This window comes from Rana temporaria, chromosome 11, assembly GCF_905171775.1.
Source record: "Rana temporaria chromosome 11, aRanTem1.1, whole genome shotgun sequence".
NCBI lineage: Eukaryota > Metazoa > Chordata > Amphibia > Anura > Ranidae > Rana > Rana temporaria.
The window spans coordinates 22,985,099-23,011,698 of record NC_053499.1 but is presented as its reverse complement, the minus strand read 5'-3'; the positions used below and the strand labels follow the sequence as shown (position 1 = coordinate 23,011,698).

General features: G+C 47.1%; 1 protein-coding gene across 2 annotated transcripts in view; it reads right to left on the bottom strand.

Annotated features, from left to right (window-relative positions):
- MAPK8IP1 (mitogen-activated protein kinase 8 interacting protein 1) overlaps positions 1 to 22,029 on the bottom strand; it is a 105,729-nt gene extending 83,700 nt beyond the window's left edge. For both annotated transcript variants that reach the window (XM_040328164.1, XM_040328165.1), the window contains exon 1: positions 21,908 to 22,029. In XM_040328164.1, the coding sequence (XP_040184098.1) occupies positions 21,908 to 21,993 (86 nt within the window). In that variant the 5' untranslated portion in view covers positions 21,994 to 22,029. The remainder of the gene's footprint in view (positions 1 to 21,907) is intronic.
- Positions 22,030 to 26,600: the final 4,571 nt, after the last annotated feature.

Here is a 26,600-nt window from a genome sequence, read left to right as displayed (position 1 = left end):
CGTGTGTACGTCCGAGCGGACATTTCCCGGCAGATAAAAATCCAGCCGACGGATTCTCAGCGGATAAAAATTTCTTAGCATGCTAAGAAATCTATCCGCTGGAATCCAGTCCAGTGGACTGATCCGGTCGTCTGTACAGACTCACCGGATCAGTCTGTCCGCTCTCCTCCCTCGCATGCGTCGTAATGATTCGACGCATGCGTGGAAGTATTTACCTTCCAGCGTCGCGCACGTCGCCGCGTCATCGTCGCGGCGACGGTGAGACACGTCACCGCGGATGTATTCCGCGCAGATTTCGATCTGATGGTGTGTCCAGCCATCAGATCCAAATCCGCCAGAGGAATATAAAAAAAAAGAAAAAAAATGACTGTTCTAGCTTTTTTAGTTTTTGCCAAGAGACTGTGAGAAAGATTCTCTATTTTAAATAGACTATGGGGTACATAGCCAGATAGTTATAGGTCTAGAGAACTTTGTGGTCAAGATATTCTACTTGTGTACAGTGATTTCAACATTTTATCATTAAGAACTTCTGCAATACCGATTTCTGCCACTAGGTGGTAGAAGTTACCTATAGCAAAGGTCTGGACTTTCTACTTTACATTTAGGATAATGGAAGAAAGTTTCAATCCCTAGGGAGTGAGGCTTTGCTCCAAGTTGATTAGTGATGCTGATGTATATTTCTGTGTGTATAACTTTATTATTTTTCAGGTGAACCAGATCTCCTATCAAGCTGCTGGAGTGTGGGTGATTAGATAGATAGTGAGGTTCCTGTAACATTTTTGATGTAACCATACTGTGTGTTAATGTTGAATTTGTAACATTCTTTTTCTACCTTACCCTTCCCCATCCAAGTTTTTGATTTAAATATCTACTCTCAGGCTTGAGAGTCGTTATTATAGACGCTGAGGTCATCCTCTGTTGTAGTGGGGGGAGTGTGTAGCGCCCTGCTCCTAATGAGTAGGCGCTATAATGTAAATGTAGTGTTTGTCTGAATTGTAAATAGTTCAGAAATTATATTGAAAAGCCAAATTAGCTTCTGTTCCAGTTTAGCTGTGTTGTGGGCATTTCTCACTGTTGCCAATAGGTGTCGTTGTCACCACAGGCCAGTGTGAGAAATACAGCAAGCTAAGCGTATTGGCTATTCTTTCCCTGGAAACAGTCCAATCAGGAGCTTCTTTGTAGCTGGGCATTCTGGGAGAGGATATTTAAGGGACAGAAGCGATGTGATTCTCTCTCTGACCTCATGGCCCTCCTGTCCTAAGGTATGTGACAACTGCTCTCGTCTACCTCGGGCCCTGCTGGCTCGAGGCTGTGTTGCTAGACATAAGCCCAGAAGTCTGGCTGGGGGCCTACTGGTCCAGAGGTGGTCCTGTGCTGTCTTGCCTGCAGGAAGAAGCTGAGCAACTGAGAAGATCCAGGGGAGGACTTTACTTTGAGAGAACCAAGCGGAAGGCTGGTTTCTCAGGAAGAGCCTGGTGACTCATTTGGAGGACGCACCTAAACCAATCTACCCCTCACAGTACTGCCGGATGTCTTAAAGGCTTAAAGGCTCTGGTACTGTGTAGCTGTGCTTCAATCTACCAACTACTGGTCGCTAGAGTTGAGCGGACACCTGGATGTTCGGGTTCGGACCCGAACCCGGACTTTGAAAAAAAAGTTCGGGTTCGGCAAGTCATTTTTATTAAAAAAAAAAAAAATTGGTATATATCTATATACACATATACAAATTTTTTTTTTTTTTTATAAAAATAAATTACAAAAGAAGAGGGGTTGCCACCCGGGACCTCTGGGCCCTTTAATAATAGTAAAAAAAAGAAACCTCTGGGCCCTTTAATAAAAAAAAAAAATACATAAAATTAAATAAACATTTATTTAAAAAAAAAGGGGAGTTGCCATCCAGGGCCCTGGGAACCTCTGGGCCCTTTAATAAAAAATAAATAATAAATAAATATATAAACAAAAATAAAAAAAATAAATATATATATATTTTTTTATTATTATTAAAGTGCCCAGAGGTCCCCAGGGCCCCCTTTAAAAAAAAATATATATATATATTTTTTTATTTTTCTCTTTATTAAAGGGCCCAGATGTCCCCCCCCCCCCTTTTTTACATATATCTTTCTTCATTTTTTTGTAAAGGACCCCCCCCGCCTCTGAATTCGCGGCATCCCCCCCCCCCCCCCCTTATCAATCTCAGGCGGCAGCACCCCCCCCCCCCCCCCCCTTGGTTCTCTGCTCCAGGAGGGCCCATGCCTGAAGCTGTGTAAGGTGCCCCATAATTCCTGATGGTGGCCCTGATTTTACCAATTTGCCAGCCTAAATGTTACAATTTCAATAAATGTACCCCTTTTTGCTATCCATTTGCAAATTTTTCCACTATATTACACTGCTGTCCAAAGCCCCACTGGGGAACCTTCACATTCTTGTGCTACATATCTATATATGGATGCTGGGGGGAAATATTGTATATGGCTGCTGGAGGTGATATACAGTATAGGGCTAATTGGAGAGATAGTATACATGGATGCTAGTGGAGAAGGAGGTGATATATATAGTGAGAGAAGGGGGAGAATATAAATCCAGCTTCTACTAGGAGATGGTATCTTACAGTTCTCGTCTATAAACCCTTTAAACCCTATAAACCCTTTTGCAGCCTATATCAGGGCTTGTTTACATTTTGCAGAACCCGCTGTACCCTGTACTGTGCCGTGTACCAGGGTAATGTAATGAAGTAATGCAGTTCACATCATTTAAAATCTGGGACGACATACGACAGCTGGCCTAGGGGAGCAGAGAGTATGAAGACAACCTCGATCATCGTAGACAGAAAAGGACAAAATAATGTAGAGTTCAGTAGGCGCTCAATCTAATCCAGGAATAAGCAGCCATTTGTAAGGAGCCAGGGGACCCATGCTTCTCTTCACTTCAAAAGCACCAAAAAAAATGAGACACTATCTGCAATTTAAAGGCACACCGGCCACCGGACTCCAGGGATTTGCCTGATGAAGGATCTGTGAAACCTATTTTGCTTCTCTGATCTCTTCTACCTTCTCTCTCTCTCTCTCTCTCTCTAGTAGATTGTGAAAAGGTGGGGAAGACAATGTCTCTCCTTCGATGTTAACAGCTTTCCCGAAAGCCGCAGTGTTAAACAGAAAGCTTCTAAAGACGAGTAACACAAATTTGCAGTCCCTCCGGAGGGGAGAAGGTCTGCCTCTTGCACTGGCTTCTTCTGTTCAAGCAATTTACTTTTCCTGTGAACCGCAAGAGAGGAGACTGGATAGCGGAAGCTAATGGATGCGTTTCATGGTGATCGTGTAACGCCATTACCCGTACCTCCCAACTTTTTGAGATGGGAATGAGGGACACCTATCAGCAAAAGTATGTAGGCATAGGACACACCCCTTGCCACGCCCCCTTAAAGGAGAATTGTACAAATCTGCACCTATCCCAGACCAGTGCCTCCCCAGTCCTCTCGACTGTGCATGTCACTCACCAGTTCCTCTCCTTGAAGACTTGACGTGCTAGCTGTCCTCTCTTGCTCCTCCTATCCAGAACCTTCATGCTTCCTTGAAGGGATTTGTCTGCGTCCAAGGTCACCCCCCTCCAGACTGGGGAGCTCCCTCCAAGGCCCCCCGCTAGCCCAGCACTCCATCTTCAAGCTTTCAAGCTCTGAACAACTTCAAATCCTCCCCAGCTGGGCTGATCCTGGGTACTTAAAGAGGCCTGACCCCTGCCAATCCAAGTTGGGGATTGGTCAGGGCTCCTTGGAGTACCCCAGGCAACTCTACCTCTCCTTGTCTCTTTCTTGTACCTTACAGAAGGCTTTAGAAAAAAGAGGGAGGTCTTAAAGTGGTTTCTAACTCGGGTCATGCCGTGAGTGGAGGCTCCCGCGCGCATGCACAGGAGTGACGTCACACGACTCCGGTCACTCACAGAGTCGGAGTTTGCGGCCCTGGAAGGAAGAGGGGTGAAGAATGGACGCTCGCTACTCACGAGGAAGACGGGGACATCGCAGGCTTCTCCTTCAGGTATGAGTGTGCTTTTACTGCATTTATCCTTCTTAACCATTCCTTGTGGTGACCATTTTCACAAATAAGATATACTTAACTAAACCACAAGGCTCCTGTGATCTGTACAGGGAGGCTCCTGATGCCACAAGGCCTTGTCTTCAAAACCTACCCAGCCAGACAGTGTGCTTGCCTTGCATACATTGCACAATATCCATTAATTTAATTGGAAGACCCACCAGCAAAGGTTTACCCCAAAATTCCAGGAGGTCCTCCTTCAGTCACGTGGGCAGTTATAGCAGTACAGAGCACCATCCCTACAGTCAAGCACAGAGGTGGAAACATTAGGCTTTGGGGCTGTTTATCTGCTAAAGGTACAGACCTCTGTGCTTGCCAACAAAGGGTTTCTCCACCAAGTCATATTTTGCATGGGAATCAGATACTTATTTTACTCACTGGCCTGCAACTCAATTTATAACATTTGTAACGTGTTTTTTTCTGGATTTTTGGTTGATATTCTGTCTCTATCATTTAACCACTTAATTAATGACATCCGCAGATGGAATGTCCCATCCTGGACAGGGCATCATATGACGGCCCCAGCTTCCCTCCAGCATAGGGGGAGCACGAACACCCACCCCATCACTGAGGAGCCGATGCACGTGCCCGGCGGCTACCATGTTCGCCAGGCACCTACAATCGGTCGTGACAGAGCAGGAACGTGGATGGGTGTGTGCAAACACACCGAGCCAGGTCCTGTCAGGGGAGAGGGGACAGATCGTGTGTTCCTAGTATATAGGAACACCGATTGGGCTCTACCCCCAGTAAGTGCCACCCCCCCACAGTTAGAACACACAGTCAGGGAACACATTTAACCCCTTGATCACCCCAAAATAATTATTTTCCCCAGTGTATACAGCTGAAGTGTATTTCAGCTTGTCTTTGATTTTGCCAGGCCGGTATCAGCAGACTATGCACACCACCTGTGCCTCCCGCGCCCATTTTTTTATGCTGTACTTGCAAATATACCTGTGTGTACAAGGTTTATAGGACAACTTCTCCAAAAGTGATACAAACACATAAGATGCCCTATGACTACCTATGAGTAAGCCCATTGGGTAAAATGCATCAGTCACATCTTATGGGGGACAGAACATCTGCCTGACCTAATTTGGTACCAATAAAGCCTGTTGCAGTTCAGCAAAAAATAAAAGAAAAACAACTTATGCATACGTATGTCTGGAGGGCGGATCCTGCAGTACCTGTACACCTAGGGTTGCCACCTTTTTTTTAAGCCAAACCCAAACACTTTGGCGGCACAGGGCACATTTTTTTCATAGTATAAACTATAGGATTATAAAAGACCCGAGGCATCTTTGGGTGCCCCAAAGAGAGTGGTAATGCAGCGTGCTGCGGCAAACAGTGGATGTGGCCAAACTGCTCTTGCTGACATCATTGATGCCAAAACTGCCCTCAGACAGTGGCCCACAGCTCCCGGATGGCAACAGATTTTTGTGTGACTATCTCAGTTACTTGGGGAGCCACAGCCCAGTCTGAATAATGTGTCTGGGTTTCAGGCAGACTGAAACACGGAAAAAACACATACTGTAGTTCCAAACCCTGACTGTCTGGGTGAATCCCGGACAGGTGGCAACCCTATGGTTGCTTCATGTGCTTGCCTAGAACAGTGTCAGTTTTACACATTCGCTAGAAGAGAAGTTGTCCTTTAAATGTCATTGCAGCTGGATAATTCAGAGCCATGGTCATACTGGTGAACAACCAGCAAAAAAGGAACCAGCAGACGTCAACAAGACAGGATGCATGCTGGTAAAGGGGCGAGATGGTTCAGAAAAGGACAGCAGATACACTATACACCTGGGACATTGTCAGTGTGTGGGATTCTGTTCAAGCAGCTGGAAACAGATCACATCCATTATACCAATCCCTGGAGTGCAGTGCAAGCGCAAGATAACCAGAGAAAAATCCGATAAATGGCAACCAAGATAGAAGAAAGCAATGAATCTTATCAGGGGACGGGGTGGATGTCATTAATATTCCACTTCCAGGTGTCTACACCTAAAGCTGGCCATACACCAGGAGAATTTTGTTCGAAAAATCTCCTGGTAGGAAGAAGCATAACCCTAAGGTCAATGAAGGCTGTGTCCGTCTATGAACGAAAGAGAAAAACACATTTTTGGACCATTTGTTGTTTTGGAATAGGCAATGGGGTCAAACCAATGATCATTTTTGGACCATAGCGATTCAGTTCGCATGTGTTGCGCTATATAAGTTTCTCACTCACTCAAGATAAATCGAAGGAGAACAAACTAAATGTTAACCACATGCCGACCAGCGAACGGCGATATACGTCGACACAATGGCTTGGCTGTACAGGTACGTCCGTTTTAAATCGCGGAATTGTGGGCGGGCGCCCGCGGACTCGATGTCTGCCGGTGTCCCGCGATCGAGTCGCCGAGCTGCAGAACAAGGAGATACCTATGTAAATAAGGCCAAACGAAGCAGTCTACCAGCCGCATGGGTAATGGACCAGCAGAATTTGCTTGATTATGAAGTCAAATCTGGACTTGTAGAGATCAAGGGCCAGATTCAGAAAGACTTACGACGGGCGTATCTGTAGATACGCCGTCGTAAGTCCGAATCCGCGCCGTCGCAACTTTAAGAGTATGCTCAAACTGAGATACGCTTAAATGTTGCTAAGATACGACCAGCGTAAGTCTCCTACGCCGTCGTATCTTAACTGCATATTTACGCTGGACGCTAGGGGCGTGTACGCTGATTTACGCCTAGAATATGTAAATCAGCTAGATACGCCTATTCACGAACGTACGCCCGGCCGACGCAGTACAGATACGCCGTTTACGTTAGGCTTTTTCCGGCGTAAAGTTATCCCTGCTATATGAGGCGCAGCGAATGTTAAGTATGGACAGCGGGCCAGCGTCAAATTTTCTGTCGATTACGTCTTTTGCGTAAGTCGTTCGCGAATAGGGCTGGACGTAATTTACGTTCACGTCGAAAGCATTGGCTTTTTGCGGGTTAATTTGGAGCATGCGCACTGGGATACTTTCACGGACGGCGCATGCGCCGTTCGGAAAAAGCGTAATTTACGTGGGGTCACAATATATTTACATAACACACGCCCACATCTTCCACATTTGAATTAGGCGGGCTTACGCCGGCCTATTTACTCTACGCCGCCGCAACTTTGCGTGGTGAATACTGCACTTGCCTGTCAAAGTTGCGGAGGCGTAACGTAAATAGGATACGTTACACCCGCACAAAAATACGCGGCCCCTACCTGAATCTACCCCCAAGTGTGCCTTTGAATACAAACATTTTACATGCACTCAAATTGAAAGGAGGAAAAAACTCTGACAGTTGTTACAATTGGTTGGATTTTCTGCCACATTAGATTGGAATCATTTTTTTTATTCCATCTCCTTGCGGTCAATTGAAACCACCATTTAACCTCATTGATTGCTTTGTAATTTGCATAATTGCCACGTGTATGGCCAGCTTTATAGTCTGGAGGTTGCAATTTCCATTTTTTGTATTTTGGCTTTCTGTGCATCATATGTTATTCAGAGCAACAAATCCAGGCTGGAGCCGGGAAAAACAAAGTAAAGCAGAAATCCAGAACACCACAATCCCCCCTCCACCAAATGATTTGGACCAGTGCACAAAGCAAGGTCCATAAAGACATGGATGAGCGAGTTTGGGGTGGAGGAACTTGACTGGCATGCACAGAGTCCTGACCTCAACCCGATAGAACACCTTTGGGATGAATCAGAGTGGAGACTGCGAGCCAGGCCTTTTTGTCCAACATCAGTGCCTGACCTCACATATGTGCTTCTGGAAGAATGGTCAAACATTACCATAGACACTCCTAAACCTTGTAGACAACCTTCCCTGGGCTAACTCAATATTGAACCCTACAGACTAAGATTGAGATGCCATTAAAGTTCATGTGTTTGTAAAGGCAGGCGTCCCAATACTTTTGATAATATAGTGTATATAGAATATATATATATATATATACATACACACACACACACACAGAGGCGGCTCTTTAATTAGGCGGTCGCCTAAGGCCTCGCACTCACAGGGGCCTCGTGGCCGCCTAATTTTCCCAATGCATTACCCCAATGCATTTTGAGGGACCTGAACGCTGCTGTGCTTAGGCAGCGTTATGAGCCCTGACCAGTAAATATTGTTGAAACCACCCCTTGTGGCGTGTTCACCAGGTGAAATCACCGGGTGGCCCCCGCCCCTTAGTTATTAAAGAGCAGGATCTGGGGGTCGCCTTGTTAAAGGGGGCTTCCAGATTACAATAAGCCCCCCCCTGCCCGCAGACCCCCCCATCCATCGGCCAGGGTTGTGGGGAAGAGGCTCTTGTTCTTGAATAATTTTTCCCATCGTGGACGTGAGTGGGGCCCCATGTCAAGCTTTGCTTAAGGCCTCACAAAGCCTAGAGCTGCCTATGTATGTATGTATGTATGTATATATATATATATATATATATATATGTGTATAATCCAGATGTCCTTGGCTGATCACATGTCCTCCAAGTGTTCTTCCACGCTTGCTCCAATTGCCTATCTTCCTAATGGGGACTGTCTTGTCTTCTGGGGCCCCTGCACAGACAGTGGCCCGGATTCACAGACAGCGACGCACATTTATGCCGCCGTAGCGCATCTCCTGTACGCTACGTCGACGCAGCGCAGAGAGGCAAGCATTGAATTCACAAAGCCAGTGCTCCCAAAACTGCGCTGGGTTTCCAAGGCGTAAGTCGGCGTAAGTGGAAGTGGGCGTGAGCCATGCAAAAGAGGCGTGACCTCATGCAAATGATGGGCCGAGGGCCAGACAGGTACGTATAACGAACAGCGCATGCGCCGCCCCGTGGACGCATCCCAGTGCGCATGCTCACAATCACGTCGGAACAACTGCCTAAGATACGCCGGATCAATGCCTACGGCGTGAACGTAACTTATGCCTAGTCATATTCACGTCCAACGTAAAATGCGCCAGCTTGTGTTCCCTGGTGCAGACCTTAGCATGTCTGCTGCTGAGTTACACCTCCTTTATGGGGCATAACTTTACGCCGGGCGTATGACTTTACGCGCACTGCGTCGGGCGCGCGTACTTTCGTGAATCGCCGTATCTCCCTCATTTGCATATTTGAATAGGAAATCAATGGGTGCGCCAAATGCGTCCAGCGTAAATATGCGCCCACTCTACGCCGGCAAGTTACGTCGGTGGGATGAAGCTTGTTTTTAGGCGTATCTTAGTTTTGTGGGCCCGGCGCACAGATACGACGGCGCATATTTGCACTTACGCGGCGTATCTGGATATATGTCGGCGCAAGTGCTTTGTGAATCCGGGCCAGTATGTCCATTCCTGTATTAGCCGCTTTACGAAAAACGATGAAACTACGGTAGTTAATTTATTTTTGCACGTCCTATTTGTCGGCACCTAGGTATAAAGAGGACATAATTTGGTCGATAATGAGATTTCTATGTGCTAGATTCGTAGGGCGGATAAGACACATCAGAGTAATGGCGCAGAATGGCCGCAGTCACAATTAGCGGCCCATTTTTTTTATTCCTTACGCTTAACTGAAAAAAATAAAATAATAATAATATTGCCTTATTTGGTACACCCCTCAATATGAAATGGATAATCCCCGCTTAATTGGGCTAATCGTGGGATTAGGCAGACATCTCTATCTAATCCCAAATCAACCAAATCCTAGGCAAGTATCAGAAGGCAAATGTGCTGCCAGAAGATCCCAAGAATTAGCAGTGAAGGTCAGTCTGTTAAAAGACGAAACGCGTAGATTAAAGTGGACCTGTACAAGTCTGCACGACCCAATGTGGAGAAACATTATCCGTTCTCAATAACGCTTGGGTCGTTATCATGGAGCTTCAACAAGGTGGTTTTGCAAAGGTTGCGATGATGTCATCAGTTTGCTGCAGATAAAAGGAAGCATTTCCTCAGTCTCCCCTCCCCCAGCTGACTCAGAGCTGTCATTCAAGTGATGCTCTATAACAGTGGTTGTCAACTTGTGAGCTAAAGGGGGCCTCAAATGTGGCCACCAAAGGGCCGCTGAAAATGTTCAATGCAGTAAAACCTTGGATTGCGAGCTTAAAGGGGTTGTAAAGGTAAATGTTTTTTCTTCTTAATGCATCCTATGATTTTTCGCGGGCAATGGCTGGTGTTAGCGCTTCCGGCACCATGCTTGTTATGGTGTCGGGGTGATTGAAGCACATTTTTTCTATTATTACATTGTAGTAATAAATTAAATGGTTCAACTCGCCATAATGTAGAATCAGTGCGAGCACTGAGTGTGTCACTTGCCACTGTCGCCAGCTACCAGATGTGTATAGTCACTTGCCACGCTGCCTGTCACCAGATGCGGAATGCCACTTGCCACATGACCAGCCACGCTTACTGCCACAAGATGTGGATTGCCACTTGCCATGTTGCCTGTCACCAGATGTGGAATGCCACTTGCCTGTCACCAGATGTGGAATGCCACTTGCCATGTTGCCTATCACCAGATGGGGAATGTCACTTGCCACGTTGCCTGTCACCAGATGTGGATTGCCACCTGCCACGTTGCCTGTCACCAGATGTGGATTGCCACCTGCCACGTTGCCTGTCACCAGATGTGGATTGCCACCTGCCACGTTGCCTGTCACCAGATGTGGATTGCCACCTGCCACGTTGCCTGTCACCAGATGTGGATTGCCACCTGCCACGTTGCCTGTCACCAGATGTGGAATGCCACTTGCCATGTTGCCTATCACCAGATGGGGAATGTCACTTGCCACGTTGCCTGTCACCAGATGTGGATTGCCACCTGCCACGTTGCCTGTCACCAGATGTGGATTGCCACCTGCCACGTTGCCTGTCACCAGATGTGGATTGCCACCTGCCACGTTGCCTGTCACCAGATGTGGATTGCCACCTGCCACGTTGCCTGTCACCAGATGTGGATTGCCACCTGCCACATTGCCTGTCACCAGATGTGGATTGTCACTAGCCATGTTGCCTGTCACCAGATCAATAAAGCATAGCATAGGTGTGTCTCCCTTCCCTTGTTCAGAGGCAATCTGCACCGGCTGAACAAGGAATCTAAGTTTTACTCAGCGAGGAGCTGCAGGAGAGCGGTGATGCGGGCAGTATGAGATGATGTCATCTCTCTGCTCCCCGCCGCATCTCCCACACAGATAGAGCACTGGCTTTGAGGGCGGAAAAGCGGTAATGCGGGGGGGGGTGGAGAGACATATCATCTTTGCTTGCCCACTCGCCTTTTCTATCCACACAAAGCTCTCATGCCGGTGTTCTGCAGGCATTATGCGCCGGGGGACAATTCTCGGCAGGACACCGGCAGCCCAGCATCTCTCTTGCCGGCCGCCTGCACTCGCGGCCCGGCTGCAGAAGCGCCACGGCCCGGTAGTGGGCCGCGGACCGGGGGTTGATATGACCCCTGCCCTATATAACCACTTCAGCCCCAGAAGGATTTACCCCCTTAATGACCAGGCCATTTTTTGCGACAAAGCACTGTGTCTCTTTAACTGACAATTGCGCGGTCGTGCGACGCTGTACCCAAATAAAATTTATGTCCTTTTCCCCCCCACAAATAGAGATTTCGTTTGGTGGTATTTGATCACCTCTGCGTTTTTTATTTTTTTTGCGCTATAAACAAAAATAGAGCGACAATTAAAAAAAAAAAAACAGGTCGATACGTATTCTTCTACATATTTTTGGTAAAAAAAAAAAATCGTAATAAGCGTATATTGATTGGTTTGCGCAAAAGTTATCGCGTCTACAAAATAGGGGATACATTTATGGCATTTTTATTATTATTATTTAATTTTTTTGCTAGTAATGGCGGCGATCTGCAACTTTTTTTGGGGCTGCGATATTGTGGCGGACACTTTTACCATTTTTGGGACCATGTATACAGCGATCAGTGCTATAAAAATGCACTGATTACTGTATAAATGTCACTGGCAGGGAAGGAGTTAACACTAGGGGGGCGATCAAGGGGTTAACTGTGTTCCCTCAGCGTGTTCTAAATGTAGGGGGGATGGGACTTACTAGGGGAAATGACAGATCGCTGTTCATACATTGTATGAACACACGATCAGTCTCCTCTCCCCTGAGAGAACTGGGATCTGTGTTTACACATACAGATCCCGCTTCTCGCTCTGTCCCAAGCGAAGAACATCGCGCCTGTCTGGCACTTGCATCGGCTCCGGCGGCGAGCCGCATTCGCGTGTCCCTAGTGGCCAAAAGGCGATGCGACGTAAGGTAACGGCGCTTCGTCCAGCCGTGCCATTCTGCCGCAGTGAAACTGCGGCGGCTGGTTGGCAAGCAGTTAAAAGGGAAGTATGATTTTTATCTTTTTTCAGAATCATACTCACATAGGTGGATGCAGCACCACCAGCTCTAACACTGAGAACCGAGCGATCAAACACCACAGATCGCTCGGTTCTCACAGCTCCCTGAGCAGAGAGCTGGCGACTATCAGTCACAGTTCTATGCTCACTGGAGCCCTGGGAAGGGGATGGGAGTCAGGGCCGAACTGACAACTCATGGGACCCCCGGGCAATAGAAGATGATGACGCCTCCAGGCTTACAGATGGCCACAATGCCAGGAGGAAGGGCAGCTAAAATCTCAGGATTTTCACATCAAAAGCATGTCGGTATCAGACATATCAGGGACAGATGTAAAAAAAAAAACACACATTTTTACATACTGTCCCTGGTTTTACTGCGCCTGGCAACCCTGATGGGGCCCCCTAGTGGCATGGGGCCCTTGGGCAGTGCCCGAGTACCCGAATGGTCAGTCGGCCCCTGGATGGGAGTGGCCAGCTCAGGCTCACAGAGAGGCTGAGGCGGGTGCCGGTCCAGGCATGTGGGTGGATCCTGACTTTATTGTTGCGATCTTACCCGAGCCTGAAATGGCTCTGTGATGTCAGTTGACAGCGGACTTTAGCCCATTGTCTGCTGAAATGGGGTCACAGGAGTGCAGAACGAACTGCACTCATGTGATCCACAGGAGAAGTACAGCCAAACAAGCTTTGGCTGTACTTCTTTAACCACTTCCATACCAGGCACTTCCGCACCTTCCCGCCCAAGCCAATTTTCAGCTTTCAGCGCTGTCGCACTTTGAATGGCAATTGCGCGGTCATGCTACATTGTACCCAAACAAAATTGGCGTCCTTTTTCCCCCACAAATAGAGCTTTCTTTTGGTGGTATCTGATCACCTCTGCGATTTTTTTTTTGCGCAACAACTAAAAAAAGACTGAAAATTTTGAAAAAAAATTATGTTTTTATTTTTTTCTGTTAATTTTTTTGTAAATAAGTACGTTTTCTCTTTCAATTACGGGCACTGATATGGCGGCACTGATGAGATGGCACTGATTGACATCGAAGAGGTAGTAATGACGGGCACAGATGAGGTGGCACTGATTGGCGGCGCTGGTATGCAGCACTGATGGGCACACATAGGCGGCACTGATGGGCACTCATGGGCGGCACTGATGGGCACTCATGGGCGGCACTGATGGGCACTCATGGGCGGCACTTATGGGTGGCACTGATGGATACTTATGGGTGGCACAGATGGGCACTGATAGGTGGACACTGGGCATGGATGGGCACTGTGGGGTGGCACTGATGGACACTGTGGGGTGGCACTGATGGACACTGTGGGGTGGCACTGATGGACACTGTGGGGCGGCACTGATTTACCCATGTTGCCAGTCAGTGCCCATTTGTGGGCACTGATTGGCATTTTTTTTTTTTTTTTATCCTTTTTTTTTTTTCAGACTTTTTTTTTTTGCCCCCTTTTTTTTTTTTTTTGCTCTTCCCTGGTGGTCCAGTGTGGCGATCCGAGGGGGGGCTGCGCTGATAAACAATCAGCGCGAACCCCCCCTGTCAGGAGAGCCGCCGATCGGCTCTCCTCTACTCGCATCTGTCAGACGCGAGTGAGGAAGAGCCATCAACGGCTCTTCCTGTTTACATCGTGATCAGCCGTGATTGGACACGGCTGATCACGTGGTAAAGAGCCTCCGTGAGAGACTCTTTACCTTAATCGGTGTTTGCGGGGTGTCAGACTGACACCCTGCAACAACGATCGCTGCAATGCGCGCCCCCGGGGGCGCGCAGCGGCTCAGAATCCTGAGGACGTCATATGACGACCAGTCAGGATTCTACAAACACTTTGCCGACGTCAATATGTCATTGGCGGGCGGCAAGTGGTTAATGTTCCCACTACAGACTGCTGAGGTCCGAGGGCCACACATCATATACCAGAGGGCTTCACGTGTAGGTTGAGACCAGGGCTCTATAGTATTCCACTTCACTCCTTTCCCAGCAGCAGCTATATAAAAGGCTCTGTGGAGGGGCAGAGGAGCTGGGCCAGCACAGACAGCAATGACCAGAAGAGGAGAGGGCTGAGCTAAGGAATTGACTGTTCCAGGAGTAGTCAACATTTTTAGCAAATTTTTAAAATACTTGATTTTTTTTCTTTGCTTTTACCTGCAATATTTTAAATGGTTGACAAGAAATGTACATTTGCTGTGAATAAAAGTCTGTGTGGAATGTGTTGCGATGTTTATCCTTTTATCTCCTGGAAATGGATGACACTTTGGGGACATCAGGAAATACAAGTCCTATGAAAGAGGATTCATCGTTCCTGTGGAATCTATTAAAGGGAAACCTTTCATCACAAATATACTACAGCTGCCAATGTCTCCATCTGAAAATGCATGTTCCCTGGCTGTCATGCAGAGCCTTTAACCACTTAAGACCCGGACCTTTACGCAGGTAAAGGACCTGGCCAGTTTTTGCGATTCGGCACTGCGTCGCTTTAACTGACAATTGCGCGGTCGTGCGACGTGGCTCCCAAACAAAATTGGCGTCCTTTTTTCCCCACAAATAGAGCTTTCTTTTGGTGGTATTTGATCACCTCTGCGGTTTTAATTTTTTGCGCTATAAACAAAAATAGAGCGACAATTTTGAAAAAAATGCAATATTTTTTACTTTTTGCTATAATAAATATCCCCCAAAAAGATATAAAAAAACGTTTTTTCCTCAGATTAGGCCGATACGCATTCTTCTACCTATTTTTGGTAAAAAAACCCGCAATAAGCGTTTATCGATTGGTTTGCGCAAAATTTATAGCGTTTTGTTGCATTTTTATTATTTTTTTTTTTTTATTACTAATGGCGGCGATCAGCGTTTTTTTTCGTGACTGCGACATTATGGCGGACACATCGGACAATTTTGACACATTTTTGGGACCATTGTCATTTTCACAGCAAAAAATACTATAAAAATGCATTGTTTACTGTGAAAATGACAATTGCAGTTTGGGAGTTAACCACAGGGGGCGCTGTAGGGGTTATGTGTGACCTCATATGTGTTTCTAACTGTAGGGGGTGGGGCTCCACGTGTGATGTCATTGATCGTGTTTCCCTATATTAGGGATCACACGATCAATGAAGCTGCCACTGTGAAGAACGGGGAAGCTGTGTTTACAAACAAAAAGGGGTTTTAATGCTCCCGTAGCACCTGCCAACACGCTAGGAAATTAAAAGAATGTTCCTTTTCTGGCGACACTCTTCATGCAATTTAAGTTGCAGGTTGTCGAGATTGCTGCACAACAATTGCAGCAGAATCACATCACGTTTTGGGTGCCAGTAAAGGCGTGTTTTGCAGCAATTTCCACGCAATTTTGAATTATGGCCAGATTTGCAGTGATTCTGCCCACGATTCCAAATGGTGAAGTGAGAATGGACCCTCGAGGATCTTAAAGCGGAGTTCCACCCAAAAGTGGAACTTCTACTTTAACCACTTCCATACCGGGCATTTTCACCCCCTTCCTGCCCAGACCAATTTTTAGTTTTCAGCGCTGTCGCACTTTGAATGACGATTGCGTGGTCGTGCGATGTGGCTCCCCAACAAAATTGACACCCTTTTTTTCCCACAAATAAAGATTTCTTTGGTGGTATTTGATCACCTCTGCGTTTTTTGTTTTTTGCGCTATTAACAAAAATAGAGCGACAATTTTGAAAAAAATTCAATATTTTTTACTTTTTGCTATAATAAATATCCCCCAAAAAGATATAAAAAAACGTTTTTTTTCCCTCAGTTTAGGCCGATACGTATTCTTCTACATATTTTTGGTAAAAAAAAAAAATCGCAATAAGCGTTTATCGATTGGTTTCCGCAAAATTTATAGCGTTGTATTGCATTTTTATTATTTGTTTTTGTTTTTTTACTACTAATGGTGGCGATCAGCGATTTTTTTCGTGACTGCGACATTATGGCGGACACTTCGGACAATTTTGACACATTTTTGGGACCATTGTCATTTTCACAGCAAAAAATGCTATAAAAATGCATTCTTTATTGTGAAAATGACAATTGCAGTTTGGGAGTTAACCACTAGGGGGCGCTGTAGGGGTTATGTGTGACCTCATATGTTTTTCTAACTGTAGGGGGCGGGGCTGCACGTGTGACATCATTGATCACCTCTCCACCCTCCCTCTCCGCAACGTCACAGGTCCCAGATGATTGCTCCGCCAATCACGGTGCGCAGTGAGTGCCCAGCTGTGAAGCCACAGCCGACGCCGAGGAGAGGAGGGGGAGACGAGACGATAGCGCTGCAGACTCAATGTGAAAGCCCGAGGGCTTTCACACGGAGGTGATGCGCTGGCGGGAGACCAAAAAATCTCCTGTCAGCAGCATCTTTGGAGCGGCGTGTATACCGCTCCTTCCCATTGAAAACAATGGGAAACCGCGGCAATACCGCCCGCAATGCGCCTCTATAGAGGCGCATTGTGGGCGTTATTAACCCTTTATCGGCCGGTAGCGGGGGTTAATAACGCACCGCTAGCGGCTGATTCCCGCGGCAATCCCAGCGGTATAGCGCCGCTATTTTTAGCGGCGTTATACCGCCACCGCGGCTCCCGCCCCAGTCTGAAAGAGGCCTTTTTTTTTAACGCTAAAGCGCCTGAAAAAGGCCCCAGTGTGAAAGGGGTCTAATCTGGAACAAGTGAAATCAGTCAGCAATCCTCATGATCAGCATCCTTATTCTCAGTCAGTGACTCAGAAAGTACTAAAGCCACACAGGGTATGCCGGATGTGCCCAGGCACACCCTAATCACCCCATGTGCATTAGTGTTATCGCTCTGTGTAGCAGCAGGAACATGGGAAAGATCTCGCTCTTACTGTGCGGCTATGGGTGCCGGTGACTTGTCGTTAAGGTTCCCCTATCGAGCTGGTTCCTGTAAGGACTGCGCAGGCGCAATCCTTGCCGACGGAAATCTCCGAACCTCGGCCGGCATCCAGGCTCATTCTTTAACATCCCTGTGGATTGGAGGATGTTAAAAAAAAGAGCCAGGAGGCCGAGCGAGCGGAGCAAAGCTCAGACGTGAGGCCGACTGGCCACTTTCCTCAAATTCCACGTCGCCCTGGATGCCGGCCAAGGTTCGGAGATTTCTGTCGGCAAGGATTGCGCCTGCGCAGTCCTTGGAGGAACCAGCTCGTTAGCCGGAACCAGATCGTCAGATCACCAGCCATTGATTTATACAGAGGACAGATGTGACGGCTGCTGGCGGTCATACACAGTGCGTGCAGGCAGCGTTTACAACCACCACCAAAACTCTACTGATTCTTGTCGGTGGCCACCACTATTCGGCAGCCCGACTTCTCTCTGTACAGGTTTATATTCGATGCAGACACAGAGCCTTGCTGAGCTGCCTTACGAGCGCACCGTCCGATCGCCTCCATTCATGTCGCCCAGCGCCTGAGCACTGATCATCTAATGACCCCCCAGGACGAGGCCTCTGCCTGGATCGTTAGCTCATGATGGGGCTGCTGGTCATTATCACAGGCTCTTTTAATTGCTCCATTTGTTGAGCCCAGTCAGGCTGCAGTAACTCCCAGTGAAGAGCATTCATCCAGGAAGGGAGCGATCAGCACTAGCCGCTCTGATGGCTCGCCCGCCTCGGGCTTGCTGCGTAGCTGGAGCTGGTACACGTCTTCCTTCCACCCCCTGCAGCGTCCGGCCATGGACACCCTTCTGTGACAAGGGTGCACCCACCATGCCTTGGCGAGGCAACCAGGGGGAGGACTAAAAATACCAGCAAGTCTACGCCAAAGTAAGGGGCCATTAGCAACACCAACAAGCTGTGACAACCAAGTCCCCGATAGCCGAGATCCCTACAGAACCAGGACAGGTTCCCACACACCAAACAATGCAATCTGTATGAAACCCAAAATGGTTCCTCCAGTCCAGTGGTCATCAACTCCTGTCCTCAGGGCCCACTAACAGGCCAGGTTTTATGTATTACCTTGGGGAGATGCAGTCTAGAATACTGCAATCACTGAGCAGCAAAAGATATCACCTGTCATGTATTTCAGTTATCTTGCAGACCTGGCCTGTTAGTGGCCCAGAGCAGGGGTGTATTTAGGTTTTGTGCTGCCCTAGGCCTGGTGAAACTCGCGCACCCCCTACTTTATATATGACGCACCCCTTCCTTTTTAAGACTCATCCTATCATTTTCATGGGATGAGGACAGGGTGGGATGAGCACAGGGTGGCATGAGCACAGGGGGATGGGGTGGCATGAGCACAGGGGGACAGGGTGGGATGAGCACAGGGTGGGATGAGCACAGGGGGACAGGATGGGATGAGCACAGGGTGGAATGAGCACAGGGGGACAGGGTGGGATGAGCACAGGGGGACAGGATGGGATGAGCACAGGGTGGAATGAGCACAGGGGGACAGGGTGGGATGAGCACAGGGTGGGATGAGTACAGGGTGGGATGAGCACAGGGTGGGATGAGTACAGGGTGGGATGAGCACAGGGTGGGAAATTTGTGCCGCCCCCACAAAATGCCGCCCTAGGCCTGGGCCTTGTCGGCCTAGGCCATAATACATCTCTGGCCCCGAGGACAGGAGTTGATGACCACTGCCCCAGCCCACCTTCTTATTTTTACGGCCCATTCACACTAAAGTGATCAGTGACTCGTGTTACCCTCCTTGTTTTCGTTTTCTTCGTATTTTTTTTGGTTCTAGGAGGTTAGGGAACGCCTGCCTTTGCACGCACATGAACTTTAATGGTATCCCAGTCTTAGTCCGTAGGGTTCAATATTGAGTTGGCCCACCCTTTGCAGATATAACAGCTTCAACTTATCTGGGAAGGCCGTCTACAAGGTTTAGGAATGTGTCTATGGGAATGTTTGACCATTCTTCCAGAAGTGCATTTGTGCCATCATAATAGAAACCACAATAATTACCACATGCTGGTACACCAGCTCCACCACAATGAATATGCCATCCTGGGCTGCTACATGAGGCAAGAGGCTGTAGTGGTGTAAGGGCATGCACATATTGGGTAAATATTATTGTATGTAGTAAAAATCCTCTTTAGGAATTCCACAGGACTTGTACCTGCTGATAGTGCAGGAACAAGGTCATCCAGTGCCCAGGGAAAAAATACCAAACTGCACCCCCCCCCTTAGGATTAGGGTCAGGGCGCTCCCATCCCTGCAATAAACCATTGCACCCAGGGCAGTCGCCCCTCCTGCCCACCCCTGACCTGCCTGCTGATACATGGGGCAAAGGATGAAGAGAAAAGAAGCACACCTACACAGTATACTGAAATAATGGAGGGGTCACCTCGCTGACTTGCAGCCTGCTCTGCGTTCCAGTGGTCAGAGATAAACGTTTGGCAGTCCTTTCAGCTAATCAGGTTCCTTCTCCCCTCTCTCCAGGCTGAGGTGTCCATTCATGGAGGATGTTAGCTGTTGAAAGGATGCCAGGGTGTGTGGCGCCTATCCCTTTAAGTGTTCGCCAGTCTGCGCCATGGATGGATGCTTTCTGGAGAAAAGGGGGGTTCGGACCCCCATATCCCCCTCCTTATCTACATCCCTAAAGACATACGTTTCTCAGTACAGGTTTTGTTCAATACACATGATTACTATACACAGCTAAGTGTCATCCATTGGCATCTGTAATAACAACTGCCTGTATTGCCTCCTGGCAATAAATCAGATTTAAACTCTTTTTTTATTACCTTTGCTTTTGATTGGTCCTTTTGGTAGAATATCCACAGACCAATTTACATTGATGCATTGTGGCAAAAATTGTGTGACATATCCAATGTTTTGGTGCCTCAAAGACTCATTGATCTCAATGGGCTGCCTAAATGCATCGCCCGACATTACATGCATTAACCTCACAAACGTAAACACACCCTTAGTCATTTCAAGGCTCAGCGTCAACAGGACAAACAAGGGGAACACAGCACCCAGCATGCCGATTTTGGCATGGCAGCAATACAACAGCTGGGCGTTAAGAATTACAATGAGCAGGCGCGGATTGCTGGCACTGCCACCTCTAGAAACCCCCCGATGGATGCACACCAAGCGTCAACTAATTAACAAGCCCAGAGGCAATAATAATAATAATCATGCTGATTATGGGGGTCTGGAGGTTACAGGAAGGAGACGGTGGGCTCTCCGCACAACACAAACCGCCTAATTTATTACCCACCGCCAGCCTCACTGTGCCAACCTTCCCTCTTCCATCATGTTACCGACTACTGAGCCACCCCATCGCCTTCTATTATTACAGATCCCGTCTCCTCCACTCCATTAGGCCTCTCTGTGTTCTGATACCTCCAGGCTACCCCCTCCCACACCTGTTTATCTACTCCAGGCGTAGAGAAGCGGGAGGGACGAGGAATACGCCGTAACCCATTGCATGCCGCTGCTACAAATCACATAAATCAGAACACATCATCGTCATCATATAGAGGAATACCAACACCACACCCAGAGATATTAGATGGATAGATAGATAGATGTAGGTCAAGAGGTATGATTGATTGATTGATAGATGGAGATCCAATAGATAAATAAATAGGGATAGGTACATACGAGGATACATAGATAGAGGTGGGTCAAGAGGTATGATTGATTGATTGATTGATAGATGGAGATCCAATAGATAAATAGATAGGGATAGGTACATACGAGGATACAGAGATAGAGGTGGGTCAAGAGGTATGATTGACTGATAGAGATAGGTAAATATGATAAATAAATGGATAGATAGGGATAGGTACATATGAAGATAGACAGATAGACAAATAGATAGATAGACAGATAGACAGATAGACAAATAGATAGATAGACAGATAGATAAATATAAATTGCTATAATAGACTACAATAAATAAAAAAAATACATATCTCCTACACACAAATATATTATACAGCAGATAAGCTGCAATAAATAGAGATGTCATCGGTAGAATAAAACGAGACAAACATAACGGCCAATAATACAACAAGCCACATAATAAATGGTTGCCATACTGCAAGAAATATACACAGGGTCTATAGAGAGATGCTAAAGCTACATTTTTGGAGGGATTGCCTTGGCAATACACAACCATTATAATACAGGGTTGTGAAAATTCAACAGAGAATATAGATAGATAGATAGATAGATAGATAAATAAATAGATAGAGAGATAAAGAGATAGAGAAAGAGATAGATAGATAGATATAGATAGATAAAGATAGATAGATAGATAGATAGATAGATAGATAGATAGATAGATAGATAGATAGACAGACAGATCAGACAGTATGAATCCCAATATCTGATTGCAATAAATGCAGTTTGTGTATTGCAGGGACGGACACGTATTCCAGGCACAGCTTCGGTGAGAGCACTCAGTGTAGACGGAGGCAGGAGCGGGGCTCAGGGAATAGGCATCCTCCCTCCCCCCGGGGAAAATAAGGCAAGGGGGGGGCCATTAGGGTCATAGTAGATAAAGGGCTTACCTGAAATGTGGGGGTGAAGCCAGGTGGAGCCCCAGGAAAGGAGAGGAGCTGGCTGGGGTTGTGCTTGCCTTTTCTCTCTCCGCCATTCTGTCTATGAGATGCTCTACCAGGCAGAGGGAGGAGAGAGGAGAAGGAGGGGGAGGAGGAGGACGGGGATGCTGACAGGTAGGAGAGGAGGAGGACCAAGTTCAGCAAAGAGGAAGAGGGTGACAGGTGGGTGGAAGTGATAAAAATAATATTACATGTACATAATATATATATACACACACTTACATATACACACACACACACACACATATATATATATATATATATAATTACATACACACAAAAAAATACATTGGGCTAGATTCATAAAGAATTTACGCCGGCGTATCTATTGATTGATACGCCACGTAAATTCAAATCTGCACCGGCGTATCTTCTTTCTGTATTCAGAAAGCAAGATACGCCGAAATTTGCCTAAGATCCGACTGGCGTAAGTCTCTTACGCCGTCGTATCTTAGTTGCATATTTACGCTGCCCGCACAAACTTACGGCAGGCTTTATGAATCTAGCCCATTGTGTGTATGTGTATATATTTATATATATATAATTTACATATCGGCTTCATTGAGTAGTGGGGGCAGTACAGGGTCTTCTAGGTGGCATTCATACAATTACAATGGGGATCACATTTTATAGAATGCACCAATGTTTAAGAGGATGCAGCCACACATTTCACTGGGATGTTAAAGAGGAAGTAAACCCCGATGGGTTATACTTCCTCTCTGTTTCCCTGCAAAGGTAAAGTATAAAGCGCTACCATGGATCGCATAGTAGCCCATTATGTGTCACTTACCTGAAACGGAATCCTGCAATGTCACTGCTGTCCCCTCTTCCGAGAAGCGTCCATCTTCCTGCCGGGTATCACGGTATTGACGTGCCTGAGAAAAACTCCCACCGGCGGATAAGGCGCGTCATGACTTTCCGAAAATAGCCGAACTGCGAGTCGGGTCTATACGGCGCCTGCGCAGTCCACGCTATACGCTCCTAGTCGGTGCGCAGGCGCCATATAGAGCCGACTCGCGGTTCGGCTATTTTCAGAAAGTCATGACGCGACTTGTCCGCCGGTGGGAGTTTTTCTCAGGCACGTCAATCTTATGGGCGAAGTCCCAGATGACATTGCGGCACTGCACAGGAACGCCCAGTCCCGCGGGAGTGAGTACCCTGAAGCTGGGAGGAAAAGACTGATAATTCCGTATGTACACCCCCCCCCCCCCCCAAAAAAAAAAGGCATACTGTACATGTTTGAGGTATACTGAATGTAATGTTATATACTTGTTTTTTGGGTGAACCCCCGCTTTAATCTAGGCTTACCTGTAGGTAAAATTGGTTGTAACGGGTTTACAACCACTTTAAGACAGCCGTGTAGATGAAAGAATGGTGTGTCCATATTATTAGTCATTCCAACCTACAACTGCTGATATTTATTATCATATGTGTCCTCAGGCGTCTATATCCAGTCATCAGTAAGGAGTGATCAGCACCCCAGGAGAAGAGCTGGCATTCTAGAGAGTCACCTAAGTATGACGACTCCCCAAAATGAGTTATAGCCCACTGCTGTAATAGTTTTTATTTTTATAATAATAATAAAAATAATTTAACACACTTCTAATTTATTGATTTTATTATTATAGGTGTCCTAAGGCTTTATATACAGGGCCATCAGATGGGACGATTGGCTGCACTGGCATCATAGAGAACCCATTAGGGTACAATGACTCCCCAAACTGAATTATATACTATTAGCCAGATTCACGTACGGCGGCTTAAAGTTATGCGGGCGTAGCGTATGTCATTTACGTTACACCGCCGCAAGTTAGAGAGGCATGTGCTGAATTCACAAAGCACTTGCGTCCTAAGTTACGGCGGCGTAGCGTAAATGTGCCGGCGTAAGCGCGCCTAATTCAAATTGTGAAGAGTTGGGCGTGCTTTATGTAAAAGTCAATGCTTTCGACGTGAACGTAACCTACGCCCAGCCCTATTCTGAATCGACTTGCGCAAACGACGTGAAATTCGACGGCGGTTCCGACGTCCATACTTAACATTGGCTGCGCCATCTTTTTGGTGGTTTATCTTTACGCCTGAAAACGCCTTACGTAAACGGCGTATCTTTACTGCGACGGGCAAGCGTACGTTCGTGAATAGGCGTATCTCACTGATTTACGCATTCTAGGCGTAAATCAGCGTACACGCCCCTAGCGGCCGGCGTAAATAGACAGCTAAGATACAACGGCACCGGCGGTCGTATCTTAGCTACATTTAAGCGTATCTCAATTTGATAATACACTTAAATATACGATGGCACAGATTCGGAGTTACGCCATCGTATCGCTACGTGAATCTGGCCATATCACTGTAATAATAATAATTACCATAGTGAACACAATTATAATTTAATAATTTTATTGTACAGCGTTCCATGACTCCCCAAACTGAATTATACAGTAAAAGGGAAAAAGTATTTGACCCCCTGCTGATTTTGTACATTTGCCCACTGACAAAGAAATGATCAGTCTATCATTTTATTGGTCGGTTTATTTTAACAGCGAGAGACAGAATAACAAAATAATCCAAAAAAAAGAATTTCAAAAAAGTTATAAATTGATTTGCATTTTAATCAGTGAAATAAATATTTGACTCCTTCGCAAAACATGACTCAGTACTTGGTGGCGAAACCCTTGTTGGCAATCACAGAGGTCAGACGTTTCTTGTAGTTGGCCACCAGGTTTGCAGACATCTCAGGAGGAATTTTGTCCCACTCCTCTTTTCAGATCTTCTCCAAGTCATTAAGGTTTTGAAACCGACGTTTGGCAACTCGAACCTTCAGCTCCCTCCACATATTTTCTAGGGGATTAAGGTCTGGAGACTGGCTAGGCCACTCCAGGACCTTAATGTGTTTCTTCTTGAGCCACTCCTTTGTTGCCTTGGCCGTGTGTTTTGGGTCATTGTCATGCTGGAAGACCCATCCACAATCCATTTTAATGCCCTGGCTGAGGAAAGGAGGATCTCACCCAAGATTTGATGGTACATGGCCCCGTCCATCGTCCCTTTGATGCTGTGAAATTGTCCTGTCCCCCAAAGCATAATGTTTCCAACTACATGTTTGACGGTGGGGGGATGGCCATTTGTGCTATAAAAGTAATATCGTAGAGGGGAAATGTATAGATTTTTTTTTTGGGGGGGGGGGGGGATTGTGCTAGTAGGCATAATTGGGGGCATAGGTATGTGCAACCTATTGCATTAGGGCTTGCCCTCCAAAACACAAACACACACCTTTCTCTGCAGCCTCAGCTGCACTGGACAATGAATGAATGGGAAGTGCTTTGTGCTGATCGGCTTCCTGTTCATTTGCAAACTGAAGCATAGTGAACAGTTTACTATGCTTCAGTTATGAATGAACACAGCGACTGAGAGTGTGTTCATTTAAAGCGGTTCTCCACCCTAAAGTGGAGTCCCGCTGATCGGAACCCTCCCCCCTCCGGTGTCACATTTGACACCTTTCAGGGGGGAGGGGGGGGGTGCAGATACCTGTCTAAAGACAGGTATTTGCACCCACTTCCGGCCACACGCTACGGGCAAAAGACGTTTTTTTCTGACTTCCCGTCTGTCGCCCGTTGTGTGCTGGGAACACTCGGCTCCCAGCACACAGCGTGTGAGCCAATCGGCGGGCGCAGCGCGACTCGCGCATGCGCCGTAGGGAACCGGGCAGTGAAGGGTGACGAGCGATCGCTCATCCTCTGCTGCGGACGGCGCTGGACTCCAGGACAGGTAAGTGTCCTAATATTAAAAGTCAGCAGCTGCAGTATTTGTAGCTGCTGGCTTTTAATATTTTTTCCCCATGGCACATCTGCTTTAAGGAAGGGGCCGATAAATGACATATTTACTAGCCGGTTCCCCCACTCTCCATTCTGAAACATCCCCCGCAGCAGCCAGGGGGAGAGGAGGGAAGCCAGAAGCACTGGCGGCGCAACACGTGGTGAAAGACCAGGCAATAGGGGGAACTGGCACCGCATGCATTGATTAGAGAGTGCCCAGGCACACCTGAGAAAGAGCCAGCACATGATATAACATCTGTGGTCTTTCATTAGCACACACCCTGCATCATCCACACCTGGCGCACCCCCATGATTGGTGGGTATTTGTGCTAGGAGGGGAAATTTGCAGGTTGGATTTGTGCCTGGGTGGGGGTTTGGATTGGGGGAGAGATTTGTGCTTGCAGGGGAAATATGAGGGGTAGAGGATTTGTTCTAGGAGGGGGAAGTTTTTTTTAAGGGGGCGTTTGTGCTGGGGGCATAAAGGAAAGAGCAGATTTAAGCTGGGTGCTTAGCGGACTCATAATGCTCATACATTGCAATTTGGCATGTTCAACTCGGGCTCTAGATGATCTTGTCTGGGCACTGACCACAGAGCTTCTGGTCTCTGTTTATGATCAGTAACGTTGGGATGACAAGCACAATGCCCACAGGACCGGGAAGCCCATGTAATTCCGGAGGCATTATACACTTTTAACCCGACCGGCCTATTGCAAAACGACAGACGCAGCAGCGATCAGTTATCCTGACTGGGCGTCATATGATGTCCAGCAGGACATCCATCGGTGGTGCCATGTCGGTCCGACACACCACATCTCCGATCTAGGTAAAGAGCC